The 26,933-nt window shown below is 27.4% G+C and overlaps 1 protein-coding gene and 1 long non-coding RNA gene across 3 annotated transcripts; one reads left to right on the top strand and one right to left on the bottom strand.

Moving 5' to 3' along the window:
• The first annotated feature begins 7,009 nt into the window (after window positions 1-7,009).
• On the top strand, window positions 7,010-26,571 carry LOC136089382 (uncharacterized). Its single transcript, XR_010643001.1, has 3 exons — window positions 7,010-7,169; window positions 14,811-14,998; window positions 23,632-26,571. It is a non-coding gene; the product is annotated as an uncharacterized LOC136089382 (long non-coding RNA).
• LOC136089381 (uncharacterized) lies at window positions 16,892-22,573 on the bottom strand. Of its 2 annotated transcripts, none has more exons than XM_065815354.1 (4): window positions 21,285-22,573; window positions 21,064-21,177; window positions 20,470-20,989; window positions 16,892-20,334 (listed from the first exon to the last, which is right to left on the bottom strand). In XM_065815354.1, the coding sequence occupies exon 4, from the start codon at window positions 19,751-19,753 to the stop codon at window positions 19,106-19,108; it is 648 nt and encodes a 215-aa protein (XP_065671426.1). In that variant the 5' UTR covers window positions 19,754-20,334; window positions 20,470-20,989; window positions 21,064-21,177; window positions 21,285-22,573; the 3' UTR covers window positions 16,892-19,105. The 2 variants fall into 2 exon arrangements, with proteins under 2 accessions (XP_065671426.1, XP_065671427.1); XM_065815355.1 differs by having other exon boundaries at window positions 21,293-21,447.
• Window positions 26,572-26,933: the final 362 nt, after the last annotated feature.

Raw genomic sequence — 26,933 nt, 5'->3', positions numbered from 1 at the left:
AAAAAGTTACACTCTCTGGAAGATGGACATGCGACAAAAGTGACATAATATCATTAAATTTTGCTTTTTTTATTGAAAGAAAACCGTTGAATGCCAAAGGGCAATCTTTAATTGCCGATTTTAAGGTGCTCAGTGATTTTCCCTTTTTTAATAAATTTAAAGTGGAAGTGAGGGGGCCAGTCATTGAGCTTCTGCCTACAGGGTTCTTCAGCCTTTCAAACAAAATCCCTCTGAGACTGGCAATACCCTCTGGCGCTTTAATTACTTTATCTTTAACCCTTACAACAGGTCTACTGTCCATTTCCAAATTGTCAGTAAATGGATGTTCGACATACACAATTTTCCATGAACTATTAATGCTTGATTTGGCAATAAGATTTACCAGGTCAGAAGGCTTATGAAACTTATCTGTTTTTATTTCTTTTTTTTTTTTAATCCTGCCAAAGTCTCTGTCACATGGCATTCTGCTGTGACCAGGAATAGGGTACTTAATAACAACTTTACTGAGTTTAGTATTACATAAATTTTTCAAAAAAGCAACAATGTATCAGTTCTTGTTTTGTGAAAAACAATTATCTGTGAAAATGACCAGTTTCCTTATCGACTCTGGCAAACCGGAAAACATCAAATTAAAAAATGCACAATAACACTCAACCACCAAAAAATAAAACTAGACAATAAACTTACTCATCTAAGCTTTATATGGGACACAAAATATTCACCAATTGCCTCACTTAATCGTTTAAACATTGATAACCGAATATCCCATTTCCGGGCAGTAATACAGTCTTTAATTCAAGCTGGAATTCGTTTTGTTCACCCAAACTCTATTGTCCAGTTAGATAAAACTTTAGCTGTTCCAACACTAACGTATGGTCTTGAGCTTTGCGACCATAAAGAAATGTTATTGCAAAAGCTTGATATAGTAGGAAGAATTGCACTGAAGTCACTACTAAACGTTTCAAAACATAGTAAAAATTATATATATCCCCTATTTTGTATTGAAGATATATCTATAATTACGCAACAAAATAAGATAAACTTATTTAATCGCCTGTTGAAAAATAAAATGACATTTGATATTCTTAAGTTGCAGTTGAACAACGAATCAGGTCCACGACCTTTTGTAGATAGCGTCAAGGCTCTGTGCAATTGTCATTAATTAAATATAGAGAAACTAATGCAACACAAAGAAAAAATAAAAATTACTGGTTTAAAAAATATAATTCCTGAAACGGATCTTAAAATTTTAAAATGTGCAGTTGAGTACTGGAACTCAAAAGAACAAAGAACAATCTTCAAGGATGTTCTTGAAAATAAAATTCCTAGATCCAAGAGATTTTTTTTGAAACTTTTTATTTACCTTACTTGTAATATATAGTGGGTGTTTAACAAAAATATAAATTAAAAATTCATCTATATAGTGTTCCAGACATGAAAGAACCTCATTGGGTCCTTTGTGAGCAAAGAATTCGGCATAAATGTACATCGAAGCGTTTCCAGAGCAAACTTCATGAATGCCAAGATTATGCACAGCCAGCTGTCTTTTGTAGTATTCCTGACCAATCCCAGTAATAGGTAGAAGCAGGTTCTTTTGAAAATCCATAGCTATGACTTGAGTATCATCAGTAGAAAGAGCAAGATGCTTGTCCTCTCTTATCTGCTCGTAGAAGGCATCCCCTTTTCTTTTGTGAACATCATGATCAGTTCTCAGTTTTAACACCAAATCATTATTTATGTTGACAGTGGCAGATTTAATATCAGCATTAAATTTTTCACATGTGTCACACACATCTGTGCGTGGAAACCCAAAACTAATATTAAATTCATAGTTGAAAATATCTCTGTAGATCCATTCTTTGGCGATAGTTTTCATGTCTGGGTGTTGTTCCAAAAACAACTTAAACATCTCAGAAATGTTAAGGTCAGAGGTTAGGTAGATCCTTTTTCTATTGTCTGCTTGAGAATAGTGGCTTTCTCTTGCAGGAAATGAAGAAATATGTTGACGGATTGCTTGGCGAATCTCACCATTAAGTTTTTTGTGAAGGCCATGCTTTCCTCTTAAATCTTGTAGGGGTTCTTCAAAGTCAAGGACTTTTTTTTCAGGCGTGATTCCTTAATACCGTGCAGAGCACAAAAAGCATTTTTGCACACAGGTATTGGAGAGCCAGTTTCTTTTATTGTGTAGCTGTAGCTGCTACAGAATGTTTTGGGGACTGCCTGACTCTGTTTTCGCCTAATAGTGTTTTCTTCTTTTACAGAAATGCAACCCTTTAAATAAATGTTTTGTTTCTCATGTTCGGCAAGCTCATTAAATTCTTTTAAAATATTACTCTTTTCTCCATCGTTAAACTTCTCTAGGCATTTGCACCTGCAGTCCACATAGTGCTGGCTCCTTTCATTAACATCCTTTCCCACGTGGTTTTTGTGCACATCGCCTGCAAATATAAAGTTTACATTTTACATTAGGCTAAAACATAAAATGAGTGAGGTGAAGAGGGCGTAATACTAATAGTATAGATAGGCTAATACTAAATCTAGTAACTAGATCTATAAACTATAAATTAAAAAAAAATCAAATTAAGATAGGGCCTAATATTTAAAAATAGAACTGAGAACTGTTTAATTCAATAGAAATAAATAACTAAGGCTAATATACTTGTTTGTATTTGAAAAAAATATGTAATTTATATATATTACGTCAAATGTAAACAAAAACTTACGAAAAAAAAATGTACGTATAATTTAAAACAGACTAGATTTTACATAATATTAATAATAAAGTCCTCAAATCGCCGAAATTCTGCAGTGATAACAGTACTGTGTACAGTCTGTACAGCATGGAAGCCGAAATTATAGCATCATGTCTCATGGCATGATTTAAAGTAAAGTGATTTTTTTTTTAATATAAGTTAGTATACATAGCTATCTTTAATTTCATTATTTTGATTACTCAATAAACAACATACCTGAAGCTTTGGCACGCTTTATTGCAGTCTTTGACCATTTATTTGGTGTAGATTTTCTTTTTTTCCCAGTTTTGTTTTCACTTTTCTTAACTACGGTGTCAGCCATTGTTGTTGAAAGTAACAGGAAGGGTGTGACTCTTTGGTGCATTCTTATTGGCTGGCAGTAATTTTGTGATTAATTGGTAACAGTTAAGAACTTTTTTCCCTAAAGATCAGCACTTAAGAACTTTTTCTTCAAAATTTTACCAAAACAGCTGATGTATAGTATTCGATTTAATCTATTTCGGAACTTTTTCCATGGCCCAAATTTACAGGGATGGCTTAGGGGAGGTAATCAAATAATATACCGGTATTAACTCATTTTTGAAAAAATGTAACTTAAGTACTTTTTCCACTGAGTTCTTCATATCTTACACTGCTGGTTTAGGTGAGCGATGTGACGTCATAACTGACATAGCCTGCTGTCGAGGGCTTCAGTACATTTATTGACTGACAAATAGCCTGACTCGAAGCTGAGTGCTGCTACATTGATTGAGGGTCTGACATGGGGCAGCAATCTTTTCTTTCATTATTTTTAACTTTTTTGTTCTTTATCTGAAAATTCATTCTTAATTAAAGTAACAGAAGTATGGTAAAAATTTCTTACATAAATATGCCATAGTAGATATATGTATATATATATATATATATATATATATATATATATATATATATATATATATATATATATATATATATATATATATATATATATATATAAGTATATATATATATATATATATATATATATATATATATATATATATATATATATATATATATATATATATATATATATATATATATATATATATATATATATAACATTCATTTATATCACAACCGTAATGATTACTTTCAAGTATGTTTTGGAGTTTTTTGCATTTTGGCAAATTCGGTCCTGCCAAAATTAAAAACTATTTATCAGCCGAAATTATCTCCTAAGAGAAGTCCTTGATATAACTTGGTAACAATAAAATTATTACTCCCATGTTTTTCAGTACATATTTTTAAATAAAATAAAAATTTGTTTTTGTTAAAATTTAATGAGAAAACATCGTTTATTCTAGATTTTCATAAAGGTAAAAATATTAAAAAAAGCGAATAGCCACTAGTTTTATAAAAAAAAAATTATTATTTTCTTTATTTAAATTATTAAGCTAATTTAAATACTTATAACTTACACAAATTGTTTATTTTATAAAGATCTTATTCATTATGAAATGCTATGTAATTTTTGTCCTATTTCATGAATCTTATGTGAAAATTATACAATTTGTTATTTTGATAATATCTTAGCATTTTCACCTTAATTTTCTTTTTAATTATATTTAAATACAATAATTCAAAAGAGAGATAAATGTCGTATGGGTTCATTAAAATGAGGTGATGTATAATTGCATGAGTAAAATTTAACATTAAGGAACAAATTACAAAAGTCTATGCTTGAGCTAATGACATACAAAAAATAAGTTTACAACTAAAAAGCATGTAAAATTAACATTTTTAAACTGCATTATAACATGTTAGCAGTTATTACTCCAGTTAGTTCCTTTTTCATAAACATGACAAATCTTGTTGTGAATTCAATGGTGATAAAATTTTACGATATGCCCATAGGTCGGTAGGATGTTTACGTCGGTTTTACAACTATAATCATGATTCATTAAGTTGTGTTTTTTTGTATGTTTTGTATGTTACAACTATAAGCATGATTCATTAAGTTGTTTATTTTTTTATGTTTGCAATGTTTATTTTGTTAATGGGGTAATAAACCAAGCCGAAATATATTAGTATGACATTTTATGTATTGACGCCTGAACAAATTCAATACATGGTATCAATATTTATACTAGTTAATTGAAAATATTTTTAGTCAAAAAATTTAAATATATTTGGTCATTGTTAATTTTTATAAACTTTAATAAATTTTAACAGTTTATATTTAACAATAAATTTATTTTCATGATTTAAGCATTTTTTTTAAAAGTATTTTTATGAATAAAAATATTTTTCTCACGTTAGGTAAGATTTTGTTTGCTCTAAACCAATAATTTTAATAAAAAACTGCGCCCAAGAACAATTGAAAACTTCGCGCAGTAAAGTTTGTCAAAATAACATTTGCATAAAATATATATTTTGGCAAAAATATAAATTTTTGTAAGGTCGGTGTATTTGCTTAGTAAATGAAGCAATAAATCAAGCCAAAATATATTAACACGACACTCTACGTAATTACCTCGGAACAAATTCAAAACCTGATATCAATATATATACTAGTTTTAAAAAAATATTTTTCTTCAAAAAGTTTGAATACATTTGGTCATGATTAATTTTTAATAATTTTTTTATTAGTTTAAATTTTACGATAGTTTTGTTTTTATACTTTAGGTATTTTTATAAAGCGATTTTATGATTAAAATTTGTTTTCTCACGGTAAGTGAGATTTTGTTTGCTTTGAACCAATAATTTAAAACTGAACAATTGAAGACCATGCGTAGTAAAGTTATACAACATAAAACATATATTTTGGCATGAATGAAGCAATAAATCAAGCCGAAATATATTAACATGACACTCTACGTAATGACGTCTGAATAAATTCAAAGCACGATATAAATATATATATATATATATATATATATATATATATAAAATATATATATATATATATATATATATATATATATATATATATATATAATATATATATATATATATATATATATATATATATATATATATATATATATATATATATATATATATATATATATATATATATATATATATATATATATATATATATATATACTAATTTATTAAAAATATTTTTCGTCAAAAAGCTTGAATATATTTGGTCATCACTAATTTTTATAAAACTTTTACTTAGTTTCTATTTAACAATAGATTTGTTTTATAATTTTAGGCATTTTTGTTTTAAGCGTTTTTATGATTTAAAATTTTTTTTCTCGAGTTAAGTGAGATTTTGTTTCGTCTGAACCAATAATTTAACACTGCGTGCACCAACAATTGAATACCGCGCGCATTAATGTTTGTTAAAATATCATTTGTATAAAATATTTATTTTGGCAAAATACGTTTTCAAAACCAAAAATCAAGAAAGTCTTATTTTGTTAAATTACGCAAGAAAAAATTAACTGTATCTCTGCATCATACTATTTTGTAATAATGGTTGTTAAGACCAAAATGGTGAATGTTCGAACATTCAAGGGGACCTGTTTTCTGATATTCAACAGTAGTTAGTGGAAATGGACTTTTCGGAGTTTTTATTCTGTTCTGCATACTAAAAGAAAAATAGCTACAGATTTTTTTTTTTTAAAACGGTACACTGTTTTTTAGTTTTTAACTAATAGTGTACATAGTAGCTGAAAAAAAATCTCAATGTCATATTTTGACTTTAAGTTGTAGAGCATAGAAGTTGTGTATTCCGTTGGGATATTCTTGTATTCCGTCGGGACATCTGATTTTTAAGTTTATTTTTAATGCTACGTCAGAACATATTTGTCAATATCTAGCTTAAATTATATAATTAAATAACTTTTAACTTCAGATAAAACCAAAATCTTTGTTATAATTATATTATAAAGTGCTTGTTTATATAATATATCTAAAAGCACATATTTATTAATTTTTTTTTTCTAAAATTGCTTTTTTGTATCTTATTTCTGTTCTGTTTTATACTTTGGTGAAGGCGAGAAAAATGATAACTACAGTAGTTAAATTATTACTGTAATAAAAATGTTTGTTAACGTTTTTATCATTTGAACTCGTGAATTAAAACTCATTTCACTATTTAAGCATAGTGTGGGCAGGAATAGAAAATCTTAATGAAAAAGTTTCATTTTAAATCTCATTTTAAATCAAATGCTAACACTTTAAATTAAATCTTACAGCTTTGCGCAATATTGCGCAACATATTACATGAATAATTTGCGGAATATTGTAAAAATATATCAAAAATCAGGAGTTAGTGTTTTACTTCCAAGCATAGATCGCCATGAATAGTAAAATAAAAAAACCAAAATTGAATTCTAAAAAAATGTCATTGTCAAAATCGATGTTCTAAATGTTTAAAGAAAAACTCAAAATTTCGAAAGGTAGTTTAAAAGACTTTTCAGAAGAAGAAAAATAACTATGGTAATTATTAATAAAATAAATTATTTTGAGGTTTTATATATATATATATATATATATATATATATATATATATATATATATATATATATATATATATATATATATGTATATATATATATATATATATATATATATATATATATATATATATATATATATATATATATATATATATATATATATATATATATATATATATAAATATATATAAATATATATATATATATATATATATATATATATATATATATATATATATATATATATATATATATATATATATGAAAGTTATTGTTTTTAAATAAAAAGAATAAAGTTCATTTTTTGGGATTTTTATTTTTAATAATTTTTTCATACGTATTTATTGTAAAATGATAATTAGTTTAAAATATTTTATGTACTTTTTCTTTATTTGAGATCCAGGTTGACTGTTTTAGAATAAAATTTATTCAAGTTAGGTACCTATTAACAGGACCGTCACAAAGGAGGGGTGTAGGATGTGCCACACTCCCAAAGCTCTCATTTAGCATTTGAGTTGGCACATTGAGCAAGTTTTGAACTATATTTGGCAAATTGCAAATACTGAAGACCTTCTTTTTTCTATTTTTTGGAGTCTCTAGTTAGCAAAAAATACATTTAACACCCTCCCCCCCTCCCCCATGGAAGACCGGTTCGGGACGGCCCTGCCTGTTAAATGTTTATTGATATTGCTAAATCCCTGAAATATTAAAATACTTTTAAAATTTTATTTTAAATCAAGCACTTTATTATAACTAAAATTAAAATTTTAAAGAAGAAAATGATGCGTAACTTGTTAAAATTTTTACTCTAGTTAATTATCTTAGGAAGCATATTATAAAAATAAACATATATATTTATATACATACTCGCAGAAATTAATATGCATCAAATAAAAGTTACAAAATAAAACTTCCAAAATATTATGAGTTTTTTTTATATTACATTGTTTAGTTTTATTTTTTGCTTATTTAAAGGACTATTATATATTTTTTGAAACAAACTATGATATCGAATTATTTTAACTACTGTTAAAATAACTACTAATTATTTTTCTTTTTATCTGAAATTAATTTTCCCGGAGCATGAAAGCCTTCTTACTTTTTTATAATTGATAATGAAATATTGGAGATTGCCAACAATTTTCATTATTTCTGTTTAATAATTGACTGTATACTTTGACTTGACTGTTTTAATAAATTTATATACCTTTTGTTTTACAATAAGGGTTAGTTTGCTTCATCTCTCCTTTCATTTATATTTTTTCTTATTTACGCATGATTTATATTTGCCAAACTTTCTACAAACTTTGATTGAATATAAAGATAGTAATGGTTGAGTATTTAAAAACTGACTTTATTGTAACTTTTATTTGGTCCTAACAAAAGAATGACCGGAAAATAACAACTCCCTATTCCCTCACTACGGCACTTTTGCAATGCATTTTGGTATTTATATTCAGCAAAAAATAACACTGTCATAAAACAAATAATTTATTGACATTTCAAAAAAATTTTTGTTAAAACAACTTAAAAAAGAAAATAATATTTTGATAGTATCATCTCATTTTGTTTGCCTTTGCGTTAAGATAAATCTAAGAAAAATTTTGAGTTGTAGATTACTGTTATTCCAAAAGACATTAAACTGACAAAAAGTTAGCTCACACGTAATCAGTAGTAAAGACTTTATTCAATCAACTTTTTATTTTGCAAATTCTGCACACTATGAATAGGAAAAAATAAACTGACGTAAATAATTGTTCAACTATCAAGCCCACTGTTTAAGTGGGCTTGATAGTTGAATGGTTGAATAATTATTTTGTAAGTAAGAAAACAAAATATTTATTTATGTATATAAGAGAGCGAAATACATAAATTTTGGATATTTTGTTTACTTTTTGCTACAGCTTACTTCAGATATTAACATTGATGATTTTCAAGTACAAAGATTTTAAAGTATAAAATTATATTACTAGCAGTAAGCATCCCTTTTGGGTGTTATCAGAATCGAAAAACGAGTTTATTTATATAATATTAATAATATTAAATAAATAAATATATCTTGTATGTATATATATATTTAATTTTGTGTGCATATACTCAGCAAGATTGCTCGATGAATGATATCAGAGCTTTATAATTGATTTTTTGACGAGATTTAATAAAAATAACTGCATAATTTTTACTATTAAAAGTTTCATGCGTTTTGCAATCATCAGGTAAAAACCTTCTTTCACTTGATGATTTCAAAGCGCGTTTGAATTGACTTCGAATTACAATAACTGTCTTCTTTGTAAAAAAATTTAGTTACGTTGCGTTCTGTAACGTCATAAATTACCTTTAAATCGAGGTTTTGATAGTCCTAATTTCTTGTTACACTGATTTTGATTTAACCATAATTTAATGTAGCTTTTAAAGCGCTTGATAAAATCCAAATTTAGTCTAGAAAAAATCGACTTAAAACATGGAAGAAAAAAAATAATTGGAAACAAAATACATTGAAGAGGCAAACAAAAAAACAACTAATTTTTATTTTTATTTTTTTGTAGGTTATAGAAGATTAAAACCAGTTCAATGATTTAAATGTACAACAGTTGTGTGGTAGTTAAAAAGTTGGTGTCCAGCTACACATTTTTTTTCGTGCATCAATTTTTACATAACTGCAACTATATAAAGAATTATTTTTAGCAGTATATTGGGAAATAAAATGGAACAGTTGTATTTCTAGCCACTTTAATCTCTCTGGATGTTTGTCTTTCTGAAATTACTTTCACTAGTACATAACCTCATAAAACTTTCCATTATTTATCTTTGACATTGGCTTAAAATCATTAGTATTGAGCATATACAATAAGAAGACATTTAATGTTGCACTACCAAATAAAGAAAAAGCAACTTGTGTTGCCAACTTTATAGCTTTACGCTTGATGGAGGAAATTAGTGTGGCGGCTGCAAAAGTCAAAAAACTAACAAAACGGTTGCTAAAGTCAAAAAGCAGGACGGTTGTTAATTTGGCATATAGATGTCTGTAAAATGTAGAAAGCAAGTTTTGAAACCGAAAAGGATTGAAGGTAACATACTAGGGAATAATGCACAAAGATGGCTTATATCCCAGTACAGTTTAATGTTACCTTTTTGATAAGACCAATGTTGATTACAATTACAAGGAATGCTCTGAAAGAATGATCTCTCCCTGTTTTATCCATTGATGAGCTCTTGATGTTGAATGGGTCCTCAAATGCTGGTGATTATTTTGAATCCACGTACATATTTATTCATTTATTTTCAGTCAATTTCAACAATTCAATCATTATTCATAGTTATCATTCATTCAGTATCAGCATAATTATTAGTAAAAGTAACTATACTTTGTAAAAATTTAGGTAAATAACAATTCAGTATAGTCAATACTCTTAGAATCTGGTAAAATTTAGTGCTTGGGCCCTATTCACCAGCAAAGCGAACAACATCAGGATCATGTTTATTTCATAGAACAAAGACCAACTCATTAAAACATCACTACCAACATCATTAACATCAGCATTGCCATCAGAACCGAAGTCTATACAAAAATTAAAATTAAAAAACTCTAAATTATTTTACTAGGAGATATATTTGTTTGACGTAATATATATCTTGTAGCACCAATAATGCGCTCTTACTTAAATTTACTTTCCGTAACTATCGCCTCATCATTAATTTCTCTGAGAAATCTGAAGTTGGATGAACAACTTAGTAAATCAGCATAATGTAATAAAATTAAACTCATTGATGTATGTTTTTATGGGGGTTGTGGATATTTTCATTTTGATGGTATCAGAGGTTCGCTTTATTATCAAATAAACATAAGACATGACGACTCTCTGCACACAGTGTAAAAAACACCCATTAAATTTTAAAACATAACGCTAGGTTTATTGTATTATAACGGGTATTCGTATGAAAAAAATAAAACGTTAATTGCCGTTATGTTTTTTTAATACGAATTAAAGATTTTACATAACTTATAAAACACGAAATCTACCTTTATGTTACCTCTATGTTTTCTTTACGTTTGAAAACTAGATATAACTGATAAATACCTGTTATAATTATTAACTTTCATAACTCTTAAAGTTAAAAAATATTTTTTTTGTTATCCATTACAAACATGCATTTATATTATATTGATTTAAATAATTATGAATATATTTTATATAAATACGTATTACAAAAAAAAAAAAATTCTATTGTAACCTTTTACATTTTATCATTTGTTTATTACCAAGTATGTAAAAAAGTTTATACTATATATTCTTAAAATCTTATGTAAAAAGTACCCCTTATTGTTTGTCATGTATTTATATGTGAGTTTGTGCATTCACTTATTATCTTTTTGTTTTGTTATCTTTTTTTTTTTTTTCCTTATCTATTTTAACTATTCTCAATCTAACAAAAGAAATTTAAAAAAAAAAAAGAAATAGGAGGATAAAGTATAAAAAATTATAAATTTTTTTTTTTTGAATTTTTTTTTATTTGTTAATTTTATTCTTTCTTTCTTTCCTTATTCAAAATACAATTTTTAATAAAACTTAATTAATATTTAAAAGATTTTTTATTATCTTACACGGTTTTTAAAAGCTATGATACGTATGGTATATATTACGGGGCTTAGTGATAAGACAACTCTAGTCTTCTTTTTGCTCCTGTCTTGTAAATTTTTATTTGTTGATTTAGTTATTGTAATTATTGTGAAACGGCGAAATATATATATATATATATATATATATATATATATATACATATATATATATATATATATATATATATATATATATATATCAGTGATATAAGTTATATCAGTGTATTCTACAAATAAAGTGCACAGTGTTCTTAAAGCACAGAGCAATAATAAATTAGTAAAAGCACTTATCTATCTTTTATCTTCAACATAATGTTTCATCATCAGTAGGTTCATCAGGAAGAAGATACTAATTTATATATATATATATAAAAATATATCTATATATCTATACATACATATATATATATATTTATATATATATATATATATATATATATATATATATATATATATATATATATGTATATATATATATATATATATATATATATATATATATATATATATATATATATATATATATATATATGTATATATATATATATATATATATATATAGAGAGAGAGAGAGAGAGAGAGAGAGATTGATTTATATTTTGTGTTAAACAAAAATTATTCAGTGCATCTTAAAACCTGTTTTCGGTAATATTCAGTTCAGTTGTTTTTGTCACTCCGTTTGATTTTTGAAAAGTGAAACTCACCACATATACATAAACCTGATTATAAATTTTTTTCGAACAAATTAAACTATGTGACAAGTTTTAAATTATGTTCTGTTACATAAAAGTGTTTTTTCCTAACCCGTTAGGTCTAGAGCAGAAATGAAATCGCAGTTATTCCAGAAAAACTTTGCTTCTATGACCGGGACAATGAATATTTTAAAATCGCGTGGTTTCAAGAGAATTCTCAATGCCGAGTTTCCTCCTATAATATTCCTGATCTGCAAGAGTTGTCCAGATGTTTCTACAGTTTTCCTAAACACTCTAGAACGCACCGCATTTCAGATGCGAATATTGCACGAAAACATTTGAAGGTAAACTGAACAGTTGCTTCTCGCTTGGGTTTGTTTTAGTTTATTTTCATAAAATTTCAACGCTTTAGATCTAGTTCAATTCAAGAAGTTGTAATTTACAAAGTTTTGTCATAAATTGTGTACTATAGGCAAATAAGTTCCATCTTGAAATTATTTCATCCTTTCAAGATAAATTTCCTGTCACAGTTAATATAATTCTTATGTAATATTATGTTACAGGTTGATACAGGGAAGCAATTGCTACTATGGTAAACCCAAAAAAATCTCTCTCCGCAAAATGCCCTGTATATCTTTTTTCATCGCCCAGTACCACACGGCCCCAATCTGCCTGTTTCGACTCTTCCTAGGCGGCATCGGCCACTTTTAGGAGACAGCAGCAAGTCAGATGGCAAAGAGGATACTGTAGATACGGACTAAGATTTCGTTGATAAAGTTGGGGATAAAAAACCATACTTCCCTAACCAGAACAATTTAATTAGGGATCTTGGGCTTAAGAAATCGAATGCTGAACTTCTGATATCCAGGCTCAAACAGTGGAACTTGGTTGATGCTAGCGTACAATTTACAAATCAGAGAAAGCAGCATCAAATATTCTCCAAGGTTTCCAACTGTGTTTGTCTATTCCTTGTGAAATTTTTGTTTTTACCTGAACATAATGGCATAAATTAAAAAAATTGTTCTATTTTTACAAAAAAACGAGTTTTCTTTGAGCTGTTGTCGTGTAAGCAAAGTTTTTGAATGAAGTCATTTTTCCACTTACTTTAGACATAATAAATGAAGTATAACTCTTAGAAACCAGGAACAAAATTGTGTTACATAGTAACACAATGTTCAATTAATTTTATTACCCTAAATTTTATTTGAAAAAATTGCTTTGAACAAAAAGCTAACATTTTCCTTTGAAATAGACCATCTGATAGTCTTTTCAGCGAGAATCTTTAAAATACCAAATAAACAAAGAATTTATAAAGTAAATTTAAGAAACACACAGTAACCTTTTGAAATCTAATGTTGAGTAATATTTTACTATGTATCGTTTTTAACTAGATTTTTTTTTTTTTTCTTTTTGTTTTTTAACTCTTTTTTTTCTTTTTTTTTTTAATTTTAGTTGTCAATATTATATTTTATCTTTTACATTTTATAGATACCGAAAAAATAATTTTTGTTAAATATGAGATCTTTTAGTTTTTTTTTCAGGGCAATTAGATTTATCAAATTTAGTAAGTAAGGTATCATTTATTGTATAAGTAGGGGACACGGTGTTATTTAGTGACAATTATCGGTATTATTATATTGAGGCTTTTTTTTTTTGTATAAGTAAGGTCCACATTATACAATTGAAAACCTCGAGAATTTTTTTTTTTTATGGGCAATGTGAAGTTTTCTGTTCCTCATGTGATATATCTGTTAGCATTGATTTGAAAAAAAGTTTTTAGTAATATAAGTTAGAACAAGTACGAGCTAATATTTGACCATAAATAAAACAATTTTGCAGATCTTAACTTGGTATATATTTAATACATTTAAGTTTTTAAATGAAGACTTGGCATAAGTCATTTTATTTTTATTATAAATCAATATTGATGCATGATTCTGCTATATATAAACAGAATTTAGTTTAGATTTATTTTTACTTTCCCAGGCAATGTTAGCTAACTTTGTATAAACAAAAAGTAGAGAACTTTCAGATTCTTTTGGGAGGTATAGGTTTGACTTTGTAGAGTAAGCCGACACTTTTTAATATTTTTGTATTTATTTTTTTTATATGCGTTTTCCAAGAAATAATTTTGTCAATAAATGTCTCAAGAAATTTATTTGTTTCAGTTCTTTTGATGTTTATGTTATCAATTTTTTAGTAACGATAGCATGTCTGGTATATTATTTTTCTGCTACTTGGAATGAAGTAAAATGTACTTTGTTTTTTCTGTATGTAAAGATAATTTATTTACTTTAAATCTAATGTTTAGATTTTCAAGGTCATTGTTCGCAGATTCAAAGAGATCTTTAATTGACGCTGATGAATAAAACAAGTTTGTGTGATCAGCAAACGCTATTGCAAAAATACTTGTGCAAACTCGTGGGAGATTGTTTGTATAAACTAAAAATAAAAAAGAACCGAAAATGGAACCTTCACGAACTTTTCATTTTATTTTAGGTATATTTAAATATTTATTACCTTTTTAATCAACATATTATTTTCTGATCCACAGATAAGTTTTGAACCAATTTAGGGTAGTAATTATTATTCCGTACTTATCCATTTTTTAGGTTAGATATTATGATTAATTTTGTCAAATGCTTTGGAAAGGTCTATACACATTGCTTTTTATTGAAATCTAATACACATTGCTTTTTATTGAAAGAATCACTTATGTTATTAACTATATCTAAAATTACACATTCTGTTGAGTATTGTGATTGAATACCGAATTATGTTTTGCTTAAGAATTTGTTTTATATTAGATGTTCTTATAATCTATTGTAGATTATTTTGTATATGATTATTTTATATTAGATGTTCATATAATCTATTGAGATTGTTCTGTAATTATTTATTAGAAATGTTTCACCCGTTTTAAAAATTGGTATACTTTTAATTTATCTGGTCCAGTTTTAATTGATAATTTGAATAGTTCGAAAAAAGGTTTGCGTATCTCCGAAACAAAATTTAAAAAAATATTACACAAAACATTATTTATGAAGACTTAATTATTTTAAGTGAATTTATTACATTTTCAAGTTCATTGATTTTTACTTCTTCTAAAATTAGTTCGTTGTTAACATTAGTCAAGTTTCAAATAAGTTTTTGGAATTGTGAACAGTTAATTTTTGAAGCCAGATTTATGTTAACAAAAAAACAGTTCATTTATTTGAAATCGCATTATTGTTGTCTAACTCTTTTTTATCTTTGACAATTTAAGCGGGTAAAAAAAAAAAACAGTTAAAATTGCAGTTTTTGTTTCCAGTTATTTGATTCATCATATCCCATTTTAATTTAATATCACCATTTGGGTTTTTTATTTACTTCAGTAAAAGCTATTTTTTAATCTTATTTTATTTTTCAAACAAGTTTTTGTACTGTTTGTAAACAATTAAGTTTGACTCATTTCTATTTTTTATATATTTGTTATGTTTAGTGTGCCCAAGGTTGCATTCTTGGTATACCTTATCCCATTCTTCTGCCACAGTGAGTCTTTAAGTTGTTGAATAGCAAACTTATTAATTTTGCTTCTATGAAATTTTACAACTTTTAATAGATTTTGATTCTTGCGACAAGGAGAAGAAAACTGGAAACTAATCAGATATGTTAGTCTTCATTATCTCTGCGTTTAGAAAAAAATCAAAGACTGATTTAGTAGATATATTGTCTATTGCAGTTAGTGAAGTTGGAGTTTCTAGGGTTGGTTTGATAATTTTTTGGAAGATGTATTATTAAAGCATTTTGATAAAAAAATGTTTTGTAAAGACATGTTTGTCATATTGTAAACATGCTTAATTTATGTCTCCAACACAGAATTTTTTTCTCATCGTTGTTTTTATAAAAGTTTGTTTTTAATAGTTAAAATTAGTTGTTTATTAAAAAGTTTGAAATGAGTTGGAAAATTTTAATAACCTTTAGGTGGTAGGTAACATGTGGAGACTTGTTTTTTGATTGGTACCAGTTATTTCAATTGTTAAAACCTTGCTATTGGCAACTAAGATAGAAAAGTCAACTCTTTTTTTGGCAACTTGATTATTCCGAACATAAATTATAATTCCACCTTCACTTTTGTTAGTTTTTCTTTCGGATAATATTAATCTATCATTAGGAATTTCAAAATTTGAATTTGTTCTGCATTATTCATCATCAAATAGCAAAAAGCAACTCTTAATACGGGTTATGGTCGGTCTGTTACATAAACACATTAAAGTAGCTGTTTTCCAAAATTTAAAATTTCCAAACCTTAACTACTACCCTTTTAGAAAAACGCCTTCATTTTGGAATAACTAATCCATTTTTAAAATTAACGTAAAAAGTATGAACATAATGCCAAGTCACACTACTTTGAAAACACAATAGAAAAGTTATTTCTCTCATTAAGGTCATCAGGATCAATTTGATCAGCACTTAAATAAATTTTGACCTCACCCAGCGCACATTCAAGCACTTCTTCATTGATTAATGAATCAAGATTAGTTGGTGTTAAAATCACGCGTTTAGAATAATCATTTTGTTCAGCATCACCAAAAATCTTTTCAACAATCAATTCATTTTCTCTAATAATGCACTGATTTGGTATTTCAATGCATCCTTTAAAAGGTTCCTTCTCTTTTAGTAGCCATTGGAAAAACCTTCCCCATCTTGTACTCTCATATTTTAAGTTAATGCCATCTTATGCACCCATTGCCACGGTAAAGAACATTTTATACATGGTTCTACTACTTCAAGTGGTTGTCCTCTTTTCACAACAGGCAGAATTTGCCCTAAGTCACCACCAAAAAGAATGACTTTTCCTCCGAACCTAAAATTGTTGTTGCAAATATCTTTAATTAACCTATTAATTGCATTTAAGGCATGTTTAGGTATCATGGATGTTTCATCAAGCAAAAACAAAGTAACTTGTCATAAAAAATGCCAATGTATAGAGTTAGGAGTTACATTACATGTGCTATTATCCAATACTGGAACAGAAAGTTTGAATAAGCCATGCAATGTAGATCCATTTGTAAGAAGAGTTGCTGCTATGCCAGTCCAGGGAGCCGTAGCAGATATCAAACCCCTATTTATGGTTTCAGCAACCAAATAGTTATACGTAAAGGTTTTTCCACAACCAGCTGTGAAAAACAATCTAGAATGTTGATTTTCTACACTTGGTTGCTCATTAAGTGCAGCAAGGATAGCATTACATTTAGTTAATTAACATTAAGCAACAGACTCATTTGATTGACCACGTCAATAGATTGTTGAACATTTTCATAAAAATTTTCTAGATTTAAACCTATAAAGTCATCAATAACAGGCAGATTTTAATCAGCCAGCGTTTTACCACTTTGATTAATGATCTTTTCAATTTGACGAAGAGTAGCTTGTTTAGCTAATAGAAGTGGGAATGAGTGGTAAATGAAATCTTCCATCATAAAAGCTTTTTATTTATCCTAGAGATGTAAAGGATTTTCAGGTTCACAAAAGGTCAAAATTATTCAAAACAACTGTCTAATTTGCTTTGGCATATGCGGTAAAACTGCCTCAAAAAGAGTATTCTGCCATTCAGAGTCGTCTTGCAACAAACCTTTTAAAACACATCCTTCAAGAAACTTTTCAAGAACAATACCATTAACATTACGCACATCTTCCCAAGATGTTGCTCCTTTTGCTGCAAAAGTGACAGTCTTAAAAAAAACAATTCTCCAGGTGTGTATCACATTGAGTTGCACAATCTAAAGCCATTTGTTCTGCTCCTTTTCTAAAATACACAAATTGATTTTCAGGTAGATGAACTTTAAGGCGTATATAGTGTGTGACATATGACTTATTGGCGTATAATAGTGTGTGACATATGACTTATTGGATATTCGAAAATTTGCCACAATGCTTCAGGTGCACTAACATTACGACAATCTAAAAAAGTGTTTACTTTATCATGATTAACTTGTTCATTTAATAAAATATTGGCACAGTCTTGACCCTTGTATATGTATTTGTACAAATATTTAACAGCCTTAATAGACATGCAACCTTCAACATTAATGTCAGCTGATATTTCTTTGATAACCATGGATTGCAAGGTACCACCCAGCGGGTATTTACATAGTTACCTTTAATATTGATAACCAAACATTACCTCGACATCTATAGCATGGATAACCATTATTATTATCCATGCTATAGATGTCGAGATAGTGTTTGGTTATCAACATTATTAACCAAGTTTTAACAATGCCATAAAGATCACAATTATCAATTGAATCTGGAATTTCTGCAGATATTAAATTATTGATATCCTGTGCTGTTTCAAGTTTATCATTCACAAAGTGAAGTAAAATATGAACATGTGGCAAACCACGCTTTTGAAATTCAATAACCTGAATATGTGTTACAACTTTCCCTAATACACCGTACTTAAAAATGTCATTGAGAAGGTTATTTAATTTGAGTTTAAATACTTGAGTAACCGAGTCAGGTCCATCATTTGCTGTCTGACCTGGATATAAATTTTCAGTTGTCTTGCGCCATTTTGGGTTGCAAGTAAACGTAATAAAAGGATCTGGTTTACCATACTTTTTAATTATAGCCAGCATTTTCAAAGTTTTCTTTCAAAGCTCTAGGACTTCCTACATAAGTTGATGGCAAAATTACAACACGCCCTGGTCTTACATTATGATCATTTCCCAGTTTGTTTACATGTTCGTGTAAGACATCATACTGCTCGCTTCTCAGTTTGTTTTGGGTATTTCTGATGAAAGCAAAGCGCTGGCCTTCAATTTTAACACACGCATCAACAGCATATTGCTGAAACAGTTTTTTGTCAATAAACAGTGAAGAAAAAAAATGTCTTACTGAAAGTTTATAATTGTTATACTGAGATAATGTAACATGATTTCTAACCAGTGTAGCACGTTCAGGGTTGTGAACTGATTGATTATGCCAACCAGCATCACCCCTTGGAAAAAATACAGGATAAACCATAGGATCTAAGTTGGCAGACATACTTGATGTTGTTTTAAGAGGATGACCTCTTGGGTAAATAAGAAATTCCCTGGACGCAAGTGGTACACCATCTTCACCAACAAATACAACTGCAACTTCATTATGTGAATGGAGATTATAGCAACTTCTAATTATCCCTTCAAGTAAAAACATTTTGACAACTGACACTGAGTAACCTTCTAGAGCTGCTTGACGAATTTCTTCATTTTCCACTTCTGCCATGTTTTTAAATGCAAAAGCAAATGGGTTCTCTTCACTAATAATGTTTGCAATCGAAACATTAAATCATTTAGGCAAAGATCATTACCACGTTGTTGCATTCTAAAATTTATTGCTGCAAGTGGATCATAGATGAGTAGTTGAAAATATGTCGGCGGATCATCTTCATTTGGCCTAAGATTACCTACACAATGAAAAACTTGATCACATATTCTAAAACATGGCGCTCCGTGATTCATGGGTTAAACTACATTAGCTTTAAATGAAGCAAAAGAAAGACAGGCATTATAATTTCTAATGTATTTTGAAAAATTCAGATTGGCATTTCTGTTTGCATAGTTTTCTTTAAATAAATCTTCTAATTCTTGTGGAAATGATGAAGGTTGCTACAAAACTACCTTTCCATTATGGCAACATAAAAAATGTGTTTCATCAGGAAATTTCTTAGCACCACAATGCTGACAAATTAATTCATTTCTCCTAAATAATTATTATCTGGAATAGTATTACTTCTTACTTTACAATGCATTCTTTCGTATCTTGCAGCAGTTCTAGCATTTTGTCGATTATTAATTTCATCTCACCTATGCCTATCTCTTTCATTTCTGCAACGATTATTTTTGATTCGCCTAACCAAGCTCTCCTCATTTGGGTTTAAATTATTTGCTGCTTGCTGAGCAGCATTTCTAGCATTTTGTCGATTATTAATTTTATCTCGCCTAAGCCTATCTCTTTCATTTCTGCGACGATTAACTTGTCTATAAACATTTCCAATTTCTAACCTAATATCTGCTTCTAGCCTAATATCATCCATTTAAAACTTCACTTTTAATTGAAAGTAGTAATAAAAAATCTTAAACAAATCCTGAAGATTAGGATCTTTCTTATACAATTTTTTTTCTACTCTAAATAGCACACACAAATACTTTTATATATAACAGACTGTCATTTAAAATAAATTATACAATAATCTTATGACTTTAAAAATATATATATATCAGCTAGGAGATGTTTGAAAAAAGATTAGCTTAGCAAATAATAATTTAAAAAACTATTAAAAACATGCAATTCTAATGATAAACATACTGCTAAGAAAAAAAAAAAAAACGTTGTAAACCATTTACTGAAAACTTAAATATTATTTCTTAAAAAAAATTATTAGTAAACGCTTTTAAAAAAGTCACTAAAATTTACAATATTTTATTCTTCTATATCACATAAATACATCATCTGATAAATCTAAAATAAAAAATGTAACGAATAAGTAAATAAATAAGAAAATCATTACATACAAAAAATGAAAATCAATGTACCTTATGTAGAAAAGTTGTAAAATATTACTATTTCATGTTAGCTTTTACAAAATAATTTATGCTGGAATATCATGATTCCGAAAATTTTATTGCAAAATCATGTAGTAAACAGCGCTAAAGACAAAAAATCAAATTGAGATAAAACAAATTGTATATATGGCAAAATAATTTGTATTGGCTTTTAGTGAATGATTAAAAGCAATGATTTTTAATAAAACTACCTATTTACCATTTTTAACAATAGACACCAACATGAAGATAAGCCAAATGTCTATCAACTCAAAATATAACAAAAAAAATATCACAGCAACAACACCCAATAGCACACACCATAAGGTTATATAATATGTATACTACATAACTTAAGTAAGATAACATTCATCTATAACAGAACAAAAGTAACAACATTACGCAAAAAGTTTTTAAAATACATTAATTTGTATTTTTAGAATAATTAATAATAAAGGCTTGAAAACAGCTAGATCTAAAACACTAACAGTTTGACACTAAACACTATAGTGTAACCCTCTGTTATAAGTACATCACTTGGCTGGCAAAGTTGACAAATCTTGCTCTAAACGTATACCAAGTCACAGCACTTTGAAAACACGGAAACAACTTAATATAAGCATATTTACCAACTATAAACACAATAAATGTGTTTAAATATGTATATAAGGTTAAATATATACCTTATATACATATTTAAACACATTTTTAAAACAATTATATAACAAATATTAACACATACACAAACAATAAAAAAAAACTTTACATTATTATAAAAACACATTGATAAAACAACTATAAAGTACTTATTACCACATACACATACATATTGAAAAAGCATATACGCAAAACAATAAACGTGTGCAAACAAAAATTTTTAAAATGACGCGAGAAAATTTAAAAAGATTCAAAGTAAACATAATATATATTTATATACAATACTCTTTACCTTCTTTTTTTTTTTCATAAGAACTGTAATCCTCATAACAAAATTTAACCTTTACATACAATAACATGTGACATGTCATGTCAGTGTTGGCACAAAAATTTAATTTATTTTTCTAAATTTTCTAAAAAAGAACAAAAATAGTTAATAGCATCACAAAAATTTCCAAGAAGTAATAACCATTTTATGGAAATAGCATTAGTATAACTTTAAAGAACATTCATACCCCTATTTTCCTTCTAAAAAATAAAAATAAAACTGTTAAAAGAAAAACTAAAACAAACAAAATGTAAACGATATAAAAAATTAAAACCCTTTCTACTTTATCTAATAAAAATTTAAATCCTTTTTACTTTACCTAATAAAAATGTATATATAACTATTTTATATACTTACTTCAATTATAATATGATCTTAACGATGATTATTTATCTTAATATGATTCTTTATGAAATATATCTAAACTAATAATTAAATTCCAAAAGGAAAAAAGTTTTAACTGGCATAAGAGATCTTTCCCGAATGACCGCGTGCATTTTGAAAACGCGGTTATTCAAAGCCTAGTAACTAATGAAACGGGGTTAAACATTAAACGTCAACTAAATAACTAAAATACTAAATAATCAAAGAAAACGTTTTCTATAGCAATTATTACTTATTATTATATTATTATATTATTACTATAATCATTATTATTATTGTTATGCTATAATTTATACCATCATAGGTTTTTACTTGTCATCAGTTTATAATTGTTTGTAAATGTCCCGCACGATTGTGTATATATTTACGGTTATGAATAAATTGAAAATATATTGATTTGATTTAATTTTGATCGTAAGCAACTCAGATTTTATATAGCAGCATGATAAATTTTTGATATCATAATGATATCATGATATGAGTTCATAAAATGAAAATATACTATTTGCACGATAAAACAGAAAAAGTAAAATTTTTCTGTTTTATTGTGCAAATAGTATATTTTCATTTTATGAACTCATATCATAATATCATTATGATATCAAAAATTTATCATGCTTATAACCTATAATTTATGTATGTGTGTATGTATGTATATATATATATATATATATATATATATATATATATATATATATATATATATATATATATATATATATATATATATATATATATATACATATATATATATATATATATATATATATATATATATATACATATATATACATATATATACATATATATATATATATATATATATATATATATATATATATATATATATATATATATACATATATATATATATATATATATATATATATATATATATATATATATATATATATATATATATATATATATATATATATATATATATATATATATATATATATATAATTAAATTGATAATAAAAATAATAATAATAAAATAAGCAGGCCTGGTGCAAGGGCCATTGCGAATTATGCCGTTGCATAGGGCGCCAAAATTACTAAGGCACCGCACTGACGTAATTTTTTTTCTTGTTTTATTAAATCATAATTTTTATTTTAAAAAAAAATTAACTTGAATATAATTTTTAGCATCCATAATGTGTACAAGTATTAAATTGTTTATACATTAGGGGCGCCAAATTTTACATGCTAGACTATTGATTTTGTACATTTTTGCTCAGCACATCAATGGAAAAAAACAACCGAGGAGTAGTAGTTAATTAATTGTTGAAAGAACAAATTTGTGAGTTAATTGTTTATTTAAATCGTGCTTTTTGTATGCTAAATGTTTATTGTAATTGTAAATTTACATTTAGGGGAGCCATAGTTTACATTTTAAACTATTGATTTTGCATGTATTTGCTCTGCACTTCAAAGAAAATTTAAATACAGCAATTAGTAGTGAGTTAGATATTTAAAAGAAAACGTTTGTGAGTCATTATGGCGGCAAAAAGTAACTTTCTTTAGAAGGTTCCTTTTTTGCCACCATATTTTTTTCTCGATATCATATATTTGCGTTTTCTATAAAAGAAACCATGGTTTCTTTTATAGAAAACGTAACCATATGGTATTGAGAGAAAAGACAAAAAACAAGTAAAGACATTGATTATATCAATACAAACGATAATCAGCATAAACTGCAGATAAAATTGAATACATTTATTACTATCATGTTAGTTATTAAATATAAAATAATAATAATTTAGAGAGATAATTGATTGCTGTTATTTAAGTTGTTACTTGTTGTGTTTTATTTTATAATATTTTTTTCTTGATGTTGGGTGTTAGGTGTACTTTTAACCATTTTTATAAATTATAACAAACAAAAAATTAAAAAACTTGTACTCAAGGCGCAGAATACATCAGGAGAAAATTCATAGTCTCAAGGTTTAAAAGGCATTCCTGATAAAGCAGTTAAATCATTTTTTTTTAATGAGTACTTTAAATTATAATCAAGTATTAATACAAGTACGCCAAGTTCACCACTTTTATTTAAGGTTCAGCCTTTTCTTGAAAAAATAAATTAGACACAAATACAGTACAATGTCTTAACAAATACATATCTTTTAAAACATAGTTTTAAAACAAAACTTTACTTTTAACTCCTCGCTTTGTATTGATGCAATTCCTTGATACTCAAGGATGAGCCTATCGTGGAACAAGTTTAACTGTTTTCCAAGAAAAAAAAGTTGAGTAAGTTGTAAAGATCAAATGATACTTGTAGTTTGACTTGTCAATGCAGTTATGGGAAACAAAGTAAACATGAAAGAACAATTTTTTGGATTTGTTTATGTCTTACCCAGCAAAACATTCTATAGCGAAATTTTAGTGGATCTATACAGGCATTTTAAGCAGACAGCTATAGTTTTATTCATCGGTTACTCAGTAGACTATCGTTAGCAACCGCCAAAAGTGGTTAGCCGTTGACTAGCCACTATTATCATGTCGAAAAAAAATCGGCTTGCCATTTAAAGTGGGTGTCACTAATGGTCAACTTAGTAAGCAATGAGCAATACTCCAATAAACCGCTAAAAAATGCCTATTTAGGTCCACTGAAAATTCACTAAAACAATGTTTGTTAGATAAATACATATAGGCACGGGTTAACAACTTGCTTGTGAGGCTCTCGTTTTTACAAAAATGCACGGGTAAAGGTTATGATAATAGATCAGTTATAAAGGAAAGGAAGATAGACATACAAATAAAGTAATCTTAATCCGCAAGGAAAATGTAACTCACATAATAAAGGTAAACGAGGTAAACCTTAATCCACAAGCATTTTTTACTCCAGGTGGAAACTATTCACTAAACTTTTTTTTTAATAATGCAGCACTTTCCTGCACTGTAGCTGTTAACTTTTTCTGCCGTATTCAGGAGATTTATAACTTTTTTTCTGGATCAACCCATTACAGATGTATGACATAGCAGGATAAATGCCCTTGAACATTTGTGGTACCACATTGACGAAGTTTATGACGCTGTCTATTATTCCTTGTTAGATTTCAAGATTGATGCTTTTGGAAAATGTACCACTGTAAAAATAGCCAGGAAAACTACAGATTTCAAATTTCTCTGCTGTTTGGTCACTTGGTATAATGCCTTGTACTGTTAATTTGCAGAGCGCTTATGAAATTAATTGAAAGTGTTGATACTTTTTTGGAGAACATAAAAATTATAATTGGCTTCATAGTGTCATTACAATTGCAATGGAACTGGTCAAAATACTGGCCATCGATTCAAAGTTCTCTGATGAAGTTTTGGTCAGGCCAAATAAGATTTTCTTTTTAATTTCTTTATAACATGAAAAAGACAGAAAAATCTGAAACAGATGCATTTAAAGAAAAGTGAAAAACCTGCAATATGTTTTGACAGCTGTTGCGATACGATAGCTGCCTTGATGTTGCAATGCGAACGATAGCTGCCCCAAAACAACGCTGTCTTATTAAAAAAAAACCGTTTGATTGAAATCATTCTTAATGTGTATGTAGCATTGAAAATTTTGCTTAAGAAAAACTTGATGTTAAAAACTAATCTTAAAGTTAGTGAACGGAAACTTTCGGCTTCGGCCGAAACCGAAACTTCTGCTTCAATAATTTTTTTACTTTTCCTGTTTCGGCCGAAACTTCGGTTCAACCCGCAACCGAAATGAGCCGAAACTTTTATAAGATTATTTTTTTAAGTTTTAATTTAGAGTGGGATCATGACGGTTTCCTAATTGTAATCGTTTGTTAGTAAATCAATTTTTAATTATAACAATTGTAGAAATTTTAATTGAAATCACGTTACATAATAGTTTTAAATTACTATTCTCAAAATCATTCTTAAAATGAATTAACATTTTAGTAAAGCAACCCAAACCAATAGTTTCATCAAAAGTTTCTCATTGCTAAATTTTACAATGGAAAATAATCGATAAAAATCTGGTTTATGGAATCATTTTACCGTGACAGGTAGTGATTTCAAACACGGAACTTGCAATATCTGCAATTTGAAAGTATCTCGTGGATCGCACAATCCAAAACTTCAATCACTTAACGGACTTTCATCACATTTAAGAAGTCATTTACTCTAAAAAATCTCCCAACTGAAAAAGCAAAACTCACAACTACCGGCAGTCCTGAAAATACCAATACCCTTATTTGACACCAGAGAACAATACCCTTATTTGACACCAGAGCAAAACAACAGAGGGCTGAAATGTTGCAATTTGCAATGCCTGGTTGGGTTGACAAAATCTCAAAAATTGATTTAAACTCCGAAGAAGGTCTGAAGTTTCATAGATTTATATAAGAAAACAACATTAAAAGCAAAGTTTGGTTTGGCAAAAGTAGCAAAGAGATTCCTACGACCTCGACCAACATCTACCGAAGTAAAAAGGTTGTTTTTAACTGCTGGAGACATTTTTTCAAATAAAAGAAACAGACTTTTGCCA

The sequence above is a fragment of the Hydra vulgaris genome, chromosome 13 (assembly GCF_038396675.1).
Source record: "Hydra vulgaris chromosome 13, alternate assembly HydraT2T_AEP".
Lineage (NCBI taxonomy): Eukaryota > Metazoa > Cnidaria > Hydrozoa > Anthoathecata > Hydridae > Hydra > Hydra vulgaris.
This window is presented reverse-complemented; position numbering and strand designations above follow the sequence as displayed.